The 16,376-nt window shown below is 29.6% G+C and overlaps 1 protein-coding gene across 1 annotated transcript; it reads right to left on the reverse strand.

The window, feature by feature from the left end:
* Positions 1-14,093: 14,093 nt before the first annotated feature.
* On the reverse strand, positions 14,094-15,738 carry LOC111373997 (transcription factor bHLH106-like). The gene is made up of 2 exons (XM_022996598.1): positions 15,365-15,738; positions 14,094-14,710 (listed from the first exon to the last, which is right to left on the reverse strand). The coding sequence occupies exons 1-2, from the start codon at positions 15,719-15,721 to the stop codon at positions 14,276-14,278; spliced, it is 792 nt and encodes a 263-aa protein (XP_022852366.1). The 5' UTR covers positions 15,722-15,738; the 3' UTR covers positions 14,094-14,275.
* Between the last annotated feature and the right edge of the window lie 638 nt (positions 15,739-16,376).

Genomic DNA, 16,376 nt, shown 5'->3' on the forward strand with positions numbered 1-16,376 from the left:
TCTCCAAAAAATTATTATTTAAAATATCATTTTCTCTCAATTTCCCTTTATAATGGCCATCAAACAGGGACTTAATATTCATCAAGTAAATATGCTAAAAATAGACATATCGACGTAATAAGTTATATTAATTCCGACTTTACTAATTGCTATAGCTGCCGCTCCCAACATCGATATATTGATGACCCTATTGGTGCATGACAGCACCATCTCGTAGTAAAATTATTAATTTTATCAATGCAAAAAAGTATACGATTTATTTTTTCAATTTAAAAGTTAAACAACTAAATATTTGATTTTAAAATTTATATATTTTGTCTACAATGGTAATCAATGACAGTGGAAAAAGGAAGAGAACAATAAAATCGTATGATTCCAATTATGATGCCTCCTAAAGGTAGATCTTTATGAGCGATCCATGAGAATTTATTCCCTTTATCTTGATTTGATTTTCTTCTATCTTTTAGACTTTTGATCCCAACTATTTTTGTCCCCAATTCATGAACGTTTTAGTCACACTATTCCAAGGTATCCCAAGAAACAATTAATATTCACAAAATTAAACGTAATTATTAAGGATGCGCTCTACCATTGAGCTATTGAGGAACAATGGGAGATCAAATCTCATTCCCACATGAGAAAAAAATAAAAGGTCCCGACAAGAAAATAATCCTCTTTGACCACTGTGCATTGCTAACATCAAGAAATGAAATAGTTTTGAACTCTTCAATCATAATTTTATTCAGCTCGATAAATTCTTATTGCATTTTACTTGAACATAGAGTTGTCCACGGTTATTCGATTTGCGAACTTATAATCTCTATTTGTTGGAGTTTGAACCTTTAGATAATACATATTTAAGTCGTTTGCATTTCAAGTAAACTCTCATTGTTTTAACCTTTTTTTTTATTAAAAAAAAGTGTCAAAATATTATTTATATACATTAATCGGCTACCAAATATAGATGAAACCCTAAAAAAGAAAAGAGGGAGAATAAATAAAGACTCCATTGAAGTGTCCCTTTTTGGCGTAGTGGAGCTTTGTGCAACAAAAAGAAAATTCTTATTCTTTCATATCACTTCTCCCTTCATAACTTTTCCTAAGGAATAAACTTTTTTTCATAAAGAGATTTAAAATATTGTTGAACTAATAAATTAAAAATGCAAGTTCGACAAACGAAAAATGATTGATAATGAATTTTGTTGTTGAGGATTTAACTTAGTTGTGTACTAATAACAAGGAAACATGACAAATAAAATTTGTTGTTGAATGTTTTTAATTAAAAATATATTGATTTTGAAACAAAATAAACATAGTTAAGACATTTTATTTTATTTTTTTTACTTTGGAATAAAAAGTATTAGTTTATGAAACATTTGTTTTTAGTTGGAAACGACATTTTTTTTTCTATCATTTAATGTGTTACCTCTATGTCCCACAATATCATGACTATTTCTAAATGTCAACATGTCAAAACCAATTTTCATATTTTTGCTTTATGTTTGATATATTAACTTCAATATTAATTCTACCTGTTCTACCTGTTCAATAGCAAAATTTGTCATCGTTAAGATTATTGCTGGCTGTACACGCCCTGTGTGTACAGGCCAGCATTAATGTTGAGATGGGTGGGGGTGGGTAATTATTAAAAAATAAAATAAAAATAAAAATCACCCACCCCTTGCATGTGTCTGGCCTATATAGTCAACACTTCTCCATTGTTAAATAGGAGTTCGTGGTAAAAAAGAAAATCTTTGTCGATTTTATGACTGTTCAAATAATTATATCGTTAAAAAAAAAACATCAATTATTATTATGGTAAATTTAGGTACCTTTACTTTTCCTATGATTGTGATGTTGTTAGGTGTAATAAAACTTATGTTTAAAAATATTTAAGTCACTTTTTATCTATACATGAAGTGATGAAATTTTAATGAAAATACGAATATGATATAAATGTGATACGGCATATTAAATATTAAATTTAAGTATATAATGTGATCTCTTTATATTGATGTTTAAACTTTTTACGTGTGTCGTATAATCTATACATAAAAGCAAATATGAGTATATGTAGATTATAATTAATTTCTAAACTAACAGTGGGTTAATTAACCTCGTTTTGCGATGAAGGCTAGGGTACGGTGTGTCGCCGTAAATTAATTCACTTCTTTTGTTGAGTCAAAGCCATTTTTAAAGTTCTTAAACAAGGTTTAATCAGTACTCAACTCAAGATTAATGTATATAAAAAGGCAGTTTACTGTGTGGATCGAGGATTTAAAGTACAAGATTTTTGAAAATATAAGTGAAGGGCATGTCATGTGTATATATAATAACTTATCTGAAAAATCTCGTGTTTGATTATGTGTGGAGGCTGTCATTTAGGATAGCTGGTTGGCCCTGAGTTGAAAATTATCAGTTCTCTAGAAGTTTTGTAAAAATGGTTACTTTTATTTACCCCCCATTTGATCTTAGATTAAATTCAAACTTTTAGTAATTTTGATAAAAGCGTGTAAAATTTGTAATTGAAAATTTGATTTGATTTTTTTATTTTATTTTTTGTGGATTTATCAGAATCTTGAATTTGCTCTCTTTCTTTTCTAAGCCCTCCATGTTTGGCTCCAATTAAAATTATAATTCATTTTTATCTATTCTTATTAATTGCACATTTTTAATAAAATAATATTATATAATTCCAAATTTTCTTCTTCTTTTGAATTGTACATTATTTTGAAAAAGTTACTATTCCTACCATTAAAGTTTCAAATAATGAGGACCAAATCGGAGCTAAATGAGCTGATTTGTGCAAATAATTCTTTTTTCAACTTTTCTTCCAATTTTGGTCGACATTTTAGTAATGGAGGAGCTAGAGATTGAAAACTTCAGAAGTCCGCTCCTCACAAACTACTAACTGCTGTAATTTAAGTATAAAAGTTTCAACTTTTCAAATTAATACCTTTTAATTTTCAATTTTAACATAGAATTAAAACACCATAATACATATTATAACTTGTATTTTAATGATATGTATGTGGGTTGAAATTTTACCAATAAAAGGTGATTAGATTTCATCGTTAAATATATCTTAAAATCACTTGAAAGTACCTCATATGCATTTTATGTCCATATACATTTGGCAACTTTATAAATATTCATCCACTTATCTCCCTATGATCGTGTTCACAGAAGGATAACCAACTATGAGCAACATGAATTTTATTTTGGAGTAGTGTAGTGCCAAAAGACTCGCACAAAGAGGATGCAACACAATTTTAGGATAACGTCCTTTACGTAACTCTCTAAAGTTTGCATTTCTAAAGGTTTAGATCCAGAAAAAGATCGATTCCGGCATCAGTAGCTCAAATGAGCAGTGATTCGGGCGGTTGGTGGTCCCTTCGAGAGCCTCTTTTTATAATTGAATTATAATGTTTATATTGCTATAATATTGTTAAATTTATGCAATTAAAAAATTATGTTATTTATATTTATTATTTGATAATTTATCTACACATAAATTACCCATTTTTCCAATAATCTAAAGTCATCTTGAATGATTTGTGTGTAAATGACCATTTCTCATGGATTGTTTAATATGATTTCTGAAGCTGTAAGTGGGCAGTTTTTGATTTGAACATCTTAGCAATTATTTTGTACTAAGGTGATCCTTTTATCTATAATCTTCAAGTGGTAAAGTTATTTACCATGATTTGATGCTAAATTGAGCTCTTGTTTGAGCCTCATTATTTTCATCAAAATAAATTTTTCAAAAGTGATTTGATCCATTTCAAATATAATTTTTCATTAAAATAATATTACACTCAAATTCAAAACTTTTCTTTATTTTTTAATCACATATTTTTCATCAACACACTATTAAAAAATGCATTTGTTGGCAAGAATGAGGTTCAAATAAGGGCTAATTTATTTGTATTCTAGTAAAATTTAATGGAAGACTATATTTTTGCAAAGAGTGGCCTGTAAAATAGTATTGGATTGAAATGAAAAATTATTTTTGCTGATTTTGCATTTTCTTTAGTGATTTAGTTACATGATTATAACTAAAATCACCAACATTATACTTTCATTCTAATTTTGTATTTAAGTTGTATGGTCCAATTTGCTGCCATTAGCATAAACCATTAAGAAAACATGGCAAGCATTTTTAGACACTTAAGTATTTTCAATAATTGATTTAGAATTATTTAAATTGGTCTCCAGCCTAGGACTTCTAATTGATAAAAACTACATACGCACTATGCTGCTCATGGTAAATTTTAATCAACTGCACTTCCTATGAATGTCCTGGTGACTTCTCGAAGAGAGGTTTCCTTGTTAAAAGAAAAAGAAAAGCTAGTCAAAATGGGTTATAAAAATTTATTTTCATTGAAGCAGTGAACCTGCTAACTTATATGCCTTAATTTAGAGAAGTGATTGAGTTTACTCATTAAGATGGTTCATTGATGACTTTCATAACTCTCAAGTTCTATACCTTTTTGCATATATTTGTAGAATTGTACTATATCTGTACTTACCCTTTATATACTAGTTTTGACATGATTTAAATGAAATAATATGTTTTTGTTTTATATTTGTAAAAGAACATAACCAGTTTGCATTTCAATTTTTGATATGATCCTGCTGAAAAATTGCTCTCAATAATTTGATGCTTAGGTGTCGGGAATATGAACCATTTAGAATAAGGTAACGGTTACAAGTATTTAATTGAGAAAAAAATTGACAATTATATTATTCAATTTACATTTGTAACTCGTATATATTGTTATTAATATATGTTACTATATTAAAAAGTGATTGAAAAATTATGAAATATACATCTTATACTATTATGATGCTAATTTCTATTTGCTTACTTGATGACCAGTAAAGGGAAAAATATGATGCTTAAGTTGAAGATTAGATTATGTGGCTTTTTATATAGATATTAATATTTGTGCATATACATGAATTTTGCAATTGTTTTTGTCAATGACTAGGTGAATAATTGGTCATGTCATAAATTTGCTAGTGATATTCTGAAATTACCTACATACATATATGTGGGAATAGAAACTTATTGAACAAATTATGTTAAACATAATTGTCATTCATTTCAAATTTATTTAATTAATTTTAACATATCGGTAATAAAAGTGATCAAATGTTTCGAAAAGAAGTTTTATAATTTAAATAAAAAAAGATGTTGAACCGTTTGTATAAAATGATGTAACTGACATTAATAATATTGTATACTATATATGTTGGAGATTTTTATTTTTATTTTTTAAATTCCATCTCCTTTTTTATTAATAGGCTTTATAAATAATTGTTGCAGAATGAATATTAGTAACCAAAAAAGGGAGTGATTCATTGGTGATTATATATGGTGTAAAATGCAAATGGGTAAATTTAACTCGCTCTCAAGAATTCCCAATGAAAAAAATATACTAAGATGCGATCCTCTGCACACATGTACTCCAAGTGTTAAAATTGTCATATATTTTTACTTTGGTCATAAGTGTAATTTATGAGTATTTGAAGTTATAAGAAAAGTTAATAGTGTCTCTTAGCATTTTCCACTTTATTGTCCTAGAGCATTAGGTGTGGACTCTTTGGGTTTTACTTTATTTAGGAAAAGAAACACTTGATGATGTATAGGTTGTTAGTCATTTTCTTTTGTACGTGATGATTATAAAATTTTGAAGAAAGAAGAAAACTTATTGAAAATTATAGATGAGTTATTGTCATGAATATTGTAACAGAAACCTATAACTTCAAATTTCAAAATTAAATGTAATTTTAATTTTTCGGTTTTCTATTTTAATTATCTTTTTAGTACACAATTAAAAACTCATAGTTTATATTTTAACCTATATTTTAATGGTCTAAATGTTTCTTTTCCTCCAAGACATAATGCAAATGTCTTAAATCTAGGAGGCAAAATGTGATGAGAATGTGAATTTGATTTGTGGCATTGTTTTAATCTCATTCATAGTTAGTGGTACTCCTACTTCGGTATGTATGCTAAATATAATTAATTATTTGGTTGTAATTTATTGTTATAATATTTTACTAATGTGTTTTATAAGAATTTGTAGATCTATTGGTGGATGAAAATCATGAAAGTGTGGGAAACATGTGTATTAACCATCTCTACATAATGTTGGATCTTATCAAAAGAGATAAATTATAAGATCGTTTATTCACTCTATTTAAGTTGGACATTTTTGGAATGTGGGGTGTTTCAAATTTCAAATAGATGCACCTTACATAATTTGTTGTAAAATTGACCTTGAAAAGTGTTGAAATTAAATTGTAGAAATGTAGGTGAAATGCAAGAGCTCAATGGATGCATTAGCGCAAACATATTACTAGAAGTCAATTTCTAAATTTCATTTGTTTATCTTACTTAAATAAGTGATATTGATATTTTAGAAAATTTAAGGAAACTTTGTAGGCCTGCAAATTGGAGGCGGAGAACGAGAGCTTGTAAATATTATGTTATTAATTTATTGTCTAAGAGGGATATGAATAAATATAGTCCAAGATGAACATATATAAATCATCAAGGAGGATGGACTTAAGCTCATAAGGGAGTCACCTCCGTAAGTAACCTAACATTTGTGATTGGAGATCCTATGAAGAAGATTCAATGTAGTAGAAACAATTCATACTACGTGACTTGTAATATTACTATTTTATTTGTGTTCATCCCTATGGTGATAGCGCTAATAAGGGGCCGTTTGAGCCCCATTATTTGTAGATTATAATGAGATGAATAGTGTTTTTTTGAAAAATGAGTGGTTGAAAAGTTTTTGATTTACGTGTAATATTATTTTATTGAAAATTGTGTGGTTAAAAGTAGGAAAGAGAAAAATTTAATTTAATGTAATGAGAAATAATGAGGCTCAAACGGGGGCTAAATGTGATGTTAGAAAGGGTTAAACCCTGAATGATTACCAAGGCGAGAATTCTCGCAAGGTGTGTAACATATGCACTATTGAAGGACTCATCTATATAAGAGTTGTCATGAGGCCGTGGCTATGGGTTTGAGTTATTTCCTAGAGACTTTTACAAGAATCAAGATTAGAGCGTATGTCCATTAAGAATGCTACCCTCTATAAACTAGTTCCTAAACCGATACAGTGTGTGGAAAAATTAAAATTTGGCCAAAGAGACATAATCCATGGCTTATCCATTATGAGTCCCTCAAATGGAATTATTTTCACAGAGTGGGTTCAAAAGACACTTACACTTACTACACAGTATAACGTGTCACTATATACTATATATATTTATTTATTTTGAAAATTTAAAACTTGTAGAGGATTGTTGTAATTTTAGAATAAAAGTTTCAACCTTTCAAATTAAAACCTTTTAATTTTCAATTTTAACATAAAATTAAAACACCATAATACATATTGTATCTTATGTTTTAACGATATAAATTTGAGGGTTGAAATTTAACCTATAAACAGTAATTAGATTTCATTGTTGTATATATCTAAAAACCTCTTGAAAGTACTCTATATGCATTTTATGTTCATATACTTTTGGCAACTCGATAAAAGTTTGTTCACTTATCTCTCTATGTTTGTGCCCATAGAAGAAGAATCAGCTGTGAGTAAAATAAATTTTATCTTAGAGTCGTGTAGTGCTGAAAGAACCCACATGAAGGGAAGACAACATGACTTTAGGACAACACTCTTGACGTGACTTCCTAAAGCTTACATTTCTAAACATCTTCTTATTATTGAGTTATAATATTTATATTACTATAATATTGCTATGTTTGTGCAATTATAAATTTATATTATTTATATTTAGTAATTGATAATTTATCTACACACAAATCATCCAGTTTCCCAACAAGTTTCACAAGTCATATTTTCTGTGGGATAAAAATATTAAACAACTATTCGATTTTAATTTAAAATAAATTAAAAAACATTTAACATGGATAAACTACTAGTTATTAAAATCCAAATCAAGTGAAACTGCATAGATTCAATCTAATAAATAGATGACTTGAAACTATTTAAACACGACTTCTCCTTGAGCTCTAAAAAAGAAGGGTCAAATGAGTTTGAAGAAAATAGCATGTTATGGGCATGATTTGATCCTAGACTCATACATATTAGAAAGAGTCTTGATAAACAACTAGAAGAGCTCGTGTGCAAAAAAGTTAAGTGATAAGTGCATTTTGTGCACTTATTTGGATCGTAATACTAAGTCTTTAAGTCATGAAAGTGTTGATTGTTACTTAACTTGGGTAACTTATCATTTATTTCAATGATAGACCGGTTTCTAAGCAATTAGAAAAGAAAAGGGGGAAATCTAAAGTATGAGGACTAAATTGCAACATTTCAATAGTTAATTAGAATCTCAAAATGACGATTAAAGATGTTGCGGATTTAATTGAATGCAATTAAAAGTCAAAGGGTTGAAAATGCAAGAAAAATGATTTGAAAGAATCAAGAATCGAATTCGACGACTAAAATGCAACATTCGGGAGTTTTTTACAACTGAGCGACAACCTAGTTTTTTGGAATGGGCCACTGTCCAACGTCAAAAAACAATTACCAAGACGAAAAATTTAGCCTAGGTGACTGCCCAGGCCAATCACGACGAAAAAGTTCTAACTTCATATTCTGACTAAAATTCTTGTAAAAACAAATTTTTGGAGGTATTTTACAACCATATGACCGTCCCTAAGCATTCATCACCCATTCTAACATATTTCTAAGAATTTTGAGAACATAGAAAGAGGTAAGAAACACGAAGAACAACCCGAAGACGTGAAGATTCAAATCAACAATTAATTGGGTGATGTCGCTTCTTCAAAATTTGTTTTGTTTTCTTACTTCTACCATGCTAGGCTAGATTTTTATATACTGGAAGATCAATGAACCTTGTTATATAACTTTTTAATTTCTAGTTCTGCTATTTTGACACAAAACACGTTATGCAATTGTTGAATGATTTATATGCAATTATTTTCTTCCATGATTATGTGCACGTGATTGTGTGAGTGTGGTGACTTATTTCATACATTCGAGAAAATGGAAATAAGTTCGACAAGATATAAATCATCGTAGAGTTTGATAAAGGATAGAGATATACCACTATACTTTGTGTGAATCTTAAAGTGCTTATAAAAACACATGCATTCTTGCATATTTGCACCTGTCATAGAAATATAGGCTGGTGGTATATGGAAGTATGTTTAATATTACTTGAGTGATATTGTTGGATATATTTATGAGCATTGATTCTTTAAAAATTTAATATGTTGTCAAATTGTGGAACTAGAGTTAAAAGGGAGCATTGCTTGGGGATTCGCGATCCTAGTGCGCTTCATATTCATTGATTTCATCAAACTTGCATTTAAATATCAGTTTACATTTAATTTCATATATAATTGCATACATAGTCTAGTTTAGGTATAATGAAATTGCAACCATCACATTTGACAACTCGGTTTCAATTAAGGTCGAGATAGGTAAAATTTAATTAACTCAATCTCTGTGGGACGATATTCAGAACTCTAAATTTCACTCTATTACTTGTTACGAACCGTATACTTGTGATGTTTTAAATCGAAATATAATTTTCGTGAACTTTAAGTTCTCGAAAGTCAGATCAAGCAAATCAAAGTCAATTTAAAGTTAAATTTCACAAGAAATCAAAAATTCAATTTTTGCATCTACTAAAAAATAAAGGGAGAGATTGAGATGAAAATTAACACAGGCACTAAAAACGAACATAACTCTTAGCAGTATATTCATAACTCATTTCCATTCATAGCGTTTATTTGGGATCTTATTTATTTATTTATTTTGGGTTAATGTGTGATTAAGAAGGTAGAAAAAATTATGGGTGCATGTGCAAAATATTTTATTAAAAAAATGTGTGATTTAAAATAAAATTCGAAAAAAAGAATTTTCAAGCAAATTGTACCAATATACTAAATTTAGAATTATTTATAGAGAAACACGATCATAACTTTTTATTAAATTTGAAAAGATTGATTAAAAAAAAAAACTTTGAGCAAATTTCAAATAATGTTCAACCCCATTTATTGGGGATTAAAATCAGATTTCTAGTAACTTATTATAAAAGTTGATGAAATATATGATTAAAAGGTTGTGAATTTGGTGAATTATGTGACTAAAAATTAATTATTAATTAAAATTAAAATCTAGAATTTAATTATACCATAGAGGCTCATATCGATATTACTCAAAAGATAATTTCATCACCAATAATAGATTTCGATCCCATTTGATAAACTGTGGGATTGATATTTGTATTGATTTTTCTTATACTATTAGTCAAAATGGTGTAGTTGAACGTAAGCATCGTCACATTACTGAAACATGTTTAACTCTTTTGTTTCATTTTACTGTTCCTCTTATTTTTTAGGTTGAGGCCTTTTCGATTGCTTGTTATCTCATTAATCGGCTCACCTCGCAAGCTCTTGATTAAATAAAAATTAATTATTTGAAAATACTTTTTCATTTATGAAATAAAAAAAAAATGAAAAGAAAAGGACAATACAGAGTCCAATGGGACAGGCATGGTAAACTGTCAGAGCAGTAAAAGTAAAGTTTGGAAATAATTGTGCAGAGAAACAGCGCACAACCCCGACAAATTCTTCAATGCGTGACGCCATCTGTCGGCTCGATTGCCTCAATCCTACAGCCGCCTGTCGTCCCACGTGGCCGCAGCTATGAACCGAGATATCGACATTATGGTCCCGTCCCGTCCCGTCCCAACATTTGCAGCCACGAGTTTAAGTTACTACTGTCAATTTTTTTTATTTTTTTTTCATTTAATTTAAAAAATATAAAAACGAGCCCATGTTTATAAATTATTTATAAATATGTAATTCACTTTTTATCCGAGGAATCAAAAAATATTAATCACTTATTCACAATTTTTTAAATTTCTAAGTGTCCTTCTGGTTAGAGATGTTTCTTTATTACAATTTTTTTTTTCGGTTTTCCCCCATCATGTTTGATGAATGTTTATTATTATTATTATTATTATTATTATTATTATTATTATTATTATTCATTTGTGCGTGTATTATAATGACCTATTTATTGTTGGTGTAACGATTTGGCAGTCAAATGTTGGTGATGGTGAAATGGGCTAGCGATGATGGTGCGGTGGCGAGGGCCGTAATGGTGACTTTATTTTTTTATTTTTACTTTTATTTTTGGTGCTTTTATGATGCTGGTGGGATGGGGTGATGTTGATGTCGAATTGTTGATGATGGCGGATTTTGTGGTGATTTTTCATGTTGATGGGATGGGGTGATAATGCATGTTTGGCGGTATTGTGGTAGTGGGGATAGAGCAATGTATGTAACAAATTGTGTTACACATCTGATGCGAACATAACAAGGTACATTACTGTGTGATAAAAGTATAACACATATCTTACAACTTTAATAAAAATATATATATAACATTGTATTACACGGATTATATTTTTGTAATACGTGTTATAAAAAGTGCAACAAAAAGTAAAGTGAAAATTTCTTTTTTGCAACAAAATGAATTATGTAGTATTCTGTGAAATAGCATGTTTTTATAGTTTATTTTTGACAGTATACCTTCATTATTTATTTTATTTTTTCAAACCACCACACCATTTTTCTTGGCTCTAATATATTTTCAAATTAGACATTCAAATCAAGCACAATCAAAAAAGAATTCAGGACATTACCAAAAAAATTTCAAATCGGACTAATATGTAAAAAAAAAAATAAAAAAATTACATAATTCTTTTTCTTTTACCCATTATAAATGAAGTGGGCCCAATCCAATCCCTCTACACCAACCCTTGGGCACGATAATTTTAGTGAAAATTCCTCCAGAACCTGTTTTTTAAATTTCAATTTCTAAAATAAGATTTAAAATTTTTTGGACAAAAATCATGTGATAATTAATTTTTTAATTATAAAATATAAAATAAAATAAATCTGCCCACCACCTCACCTCATCCCATCCCAATTCACTCCAAACTTTTTTTCATTTTATTCTTCTTTATTTCTCTATCCTATCCATTTTCTTTTCTACTATAACTATCTTTTTTTCCTTCTTTATCAGCGCTTACAGCAATGCTATCGATGCTCATAGCAACGACATCACTCGTCACTATGAGTGTCGACAACAACGGTAAATTGAGCGTCAATATCATGTACAGCGGAGATTTGAGCCAGCGATGCTCAGTCAGTCGCTGAGCGCTGAGCACTGCGCACAATGGAGAACCTCATATCACAATTACAGTGATTTTGCGGCAATTTTGTGTTGATTTTGTGATGGTTTGTGATGCTGGTGGTGGTCACATGTTCATAATATGTATGTTAAATACCGTGTTGATATCAGTCGATGGTGTTGGCGATGGTGATAGGTCACAGGTTATTGTGCATTGGACATAGATGAATGTCCATAGATAACAGATCAAACAGAATTGGTCATAGATCATGTTTACATATTATAGGTCACCCTCTATAGGCTACAAGTCATACTCTACATGTCGCAGATCAAAATTATCTAATCACGAATCATACGTTATATGTCTTTATACACTGATAATAGATCACAGATTCAAGTTCGCAGATCACGGTTCATATGGTATAGTTCACATGTCATATGTCATATTGCGTAGGTAACATATTAATAACCATAAGTCACAAATCCACGTAGGTAACATATTAATATCCATAAGTCACAGATCCAAGAGAATTGGTCACATGTCACATATAGCAGGTAACATGTCATAATGCATAGGTCACATGTCACAAATTCAAGAGAACTGATCATAGGATATTGATTTCTCCTACCTTAGTTGTTATTGTTGTCTTCAAAAATTCTGATACACATTGCCAACAACTTTTAATTTGTGATCTCAATAGTCCGAGAAATTTCAATTAACTAGATTTCAACAATAAGAATCGAAATTATTTGCTCCTGTTAGTTCTCTGTAGATTCTCTCTTTGTTTAACCTTTTGATATAAAGTACTGACAACTTTCAAAATAAAGAGTAAAACGTTCTCTATAAATAAATAATCTCTTAGAGATGCTCTTAGTTTACCCAAAGAGAGAGTCCATTAGATTCACCATAGAGCATTGATTACTATATGTCCGGATGATCACCATAAAATATGACATTAAATAATAAAGTTAATTGACTAGGTCTACTAATTATATAGTTAATTGATCTTATCATTTCATTTTTGATAACTCGCAACATCATGTTGTGATCTACCCTCAATGAAGATAAATAACATCATTCAACGAGTTGCGCTTATTTGGGAGTTGTTTAAATAATAAACAACTTAGATCAAAACAATTTTTACTTAAATATTTTGTAGGACTTATAAGTACTACTTATCCTCTAGTAATTTCTATTTGTTTAAATTTTAACACTTCCAGATAAGTTATAATTATGCTAAAATTCTTTTAATGCAATCCAACTATGCACTTTAAATTTTACAATTTTAACTAATTTGAGAGTTATAACTTAAAACTTGACATGTTGTAAATTAAGAATGTGCAAAATATTTCATGGGTTGTTGAGTGGTGCTATCAAGTTCAGTTTTTACATAAATCATGCGTCCATATAAATGTAAATTTTATTTGTTACATATGCCCTCAATTTGTATAAACAATAGTAGACATATACATTTCCAACCCAGATACCCTCTGTAGCCCCTGCTTATCCCCGTTAGAGAATTGGACTAAAATCTAAGGGTCTATTCGGGTAGTGATTATGAGAACTGATTTTTTGATCATTAGAGAAAAAAGTGAGTCTCATCTATGAGTGAAGAAGTAAAAAATGAGGGATTGAATAGTGAAATAAGGATAAAAAAAAAAATTGATTTTTAGGGGTGGGTGAAAAATTGCTATCAAACGAGGGTTAAGTTAAATTTAACAATTAATTTTAAACACATATTTTATAAACTCCACAATTTTTCAACCATATATTCCATCAATTTTTTTTTTTTTTTTTTTATCAAAATCTACTAAAAATATGATTTTTATCAAATCTGCTAAAATCTGAATTTATCAGAATCCACAAACTCTTGAAAACAAACATAAATTCTTATATTTTGTTTATCTAAGACAAACTTTTACAGAATTAAGGAAAAGTATCACAAACAAGAACACAAATACAAGATAGCCATCTCCTTAAAATGCATTAAAATTTGCAAGCGAGATTCAAGAAAAAATAAGGTTAATTTCTTTTCCACCTTAACCTTACCCTAGCCTATGACTCTTTGGCCAAGTATTCTTCGTCTTTTCGAACCTTCTCCGGGTCCATAACTTGAACGTAGTATTAGACTTTTCAGTGCATCTCTCAATGCCACAACAGATTCATCCGCCTGATCTTTATCACTGGCCAATACTATCAAATTTCTGATTCTTCCTCCCAATGTTACAATTTCTGCCTTCAAAGGACTCAAAGGCAACGAATTTAGTATCTCGATAAGTTCGGGAAAGAGATTGATCCGGTCTTCACAGCAAAGAGAAGCCTTGATCAGAGATTTTCCATCAGCAGAATTATTTTCATTTTGGATTACTGTGATTTCATCACTCTCAGAAGGGAAAGTTTGATCAGATTGCATTATTTCTGATGTCTGCTGCTTCAATTCCCTCACTCGTTCAACCACCTTTGCAAGAAGTGAAGCTTTATCTGTCTGCAATAATTTATGATAAAACGAACAAATTTAACAATAGATTTTGTTAAAAACTATGGTTTGAGATAGAAATTCTTCAAGGTACAAATTAATTTGTATAATTGTTCTGTATACGAATTTACAGTTAGAAAATACTCTATTTAGAACTATAACTATAAAAAATATTCTATATTACAACTAGAGAAATCTGATTAGTGGAGAAATGATATGAAAAAAGCTGAAAAAATGAAACAACTTTCCCAATTAAACCAATGAATGATATGAACCCTAGTAATAAAGAATCAAAACTTTTTGATTCTTTATTTCTTTTTCAGGTCACCATCATCATGAGCATATTTTGAATTTTCAAAAGACACCATGATAGCTGAATATATAATAGAGAGGGCCGAGGGGTGAAATGATTCTGTTTTGACAACCATATCATCTCAAAAACATATCTTTACTCGCAAGCAGATGGGCACAACGTGAGCCAATTTGAATTTGGATATAAAATCTGAAAGAAATTAATAAAGTAAATAAAAAGCATGGTCAATCAAGAATTATGAAACATCAGATGAAAGATAAAAATTCTGTCGAAACTTGAAGTAAATCCATTTTTGTTTTTTTTTTCTTTTAAAGTTTGTGTGTGATAAGGAGAGATTAGTCTTAACTTACTTTAGAATTGCAAAGAAGAAGGCTCCTAAGCCTATCAAGATGACAGTTGATTCTCTCTCTACGTTTCCTCTCAGCTTCTTTATGACTCTCAGATGCAGTAAGAGCTCTTACTTCAGCTGGAGCATGCGTAAATTCCGGCACCTCCATGGGGTAAAACGACGAACTACAGTAACTTTCCATCGCCGGAAATCCGTAAATGAAGCCATTTCCGTCAGGAACATGATGAAAATTTGAATTTTCCGGCGAATTGTCGGATTGCATGGTGTGGATGAATATGCAGTGAGAGAAAACTTTCGGTAGTGGCAGTGGGATTGGATGTTTAGGGTTTGATGCGACTTTTTCTATTATTTCTTTCATTCCTTTAGGTCGTTTTCTTTGCTTTTATTATTAGGGTTTGTTTGGATTATTGTCACGCGTGTTTCACTTTATATTATTTTCATCTTCTTGCTGCCAGAAAGGAACTCCACTTTTTTGAGTCCTTCCCTTTTTGTTTTGTACAGAAAAACCTAACTTTTCTTTTTCTTCCTCGCATGTTAGACTGAGCTTAAGAAGTTTACTTATAATTAATTAATTTACTTCCTCGCATGTTAGACTGAGCTTAAGAAGTTTACTTATAATTAATTATTTAAGAGTTTAAATTCGACAATAAGTTGAAATATGCTGCTAGTCTAATTTGGACCTTGTAAATTTTCTACTGAGGTCAAGCTAGTTTGGACTATTTAACGGGTCTAAAATCGGTTAAGTAGTTTACTCTTATTATTATTATTTTTTAATAAAGCTAGGTCAAATGATTTAAACCGTTGTAGTCACTGTTTTGTCCTCGTCTCCATGTTCTCTTGACTATGGGACCATTCAAATTTTGACATATTATTACAATTTTAAGGTGTCAAAATTTTAGTAAGATAAGATTGAAGCTTCATTAACTTAAGTTATTGTTTGCTCTTTAATAGAATTAAATGTATATATATATTTAAGGAGCAAGTCCAAAAAAGATAAGTCTTCATCAAGTTCC

This window comes from Olea europaea, unplaced genomic scaffold, assembly GCF_002742605.1.
Source record: "Olea europaea var. sylvestris unplaced genomic scaffold, O_europaea_v1 scaffold119, whole genome shotgun sequence".
NCBI lineage: Eukaryota > Viridiplantae > Streptophyta > Magnoliopsida > Lamiales > Oleaceae > Olea > Olea europaea.

Excerpts from the sequence above, each read along its gene's own strand:
- LOC111373997 (XM_022996598.1), bottom strand. The coding sequence starts at position 15,721 with ATGAAAGAAATAATAGAAAAAGTCGCATCAAACCCTAAACATCCAATC. Across the intron at positions 14,711-15,364 it reads TTCTTCTTTGCAATTCTAAA|ACAGATAAAGCTTCACTTCT; the intron begins GTAAGTTAAGAC and ends AAATTATTGCAG.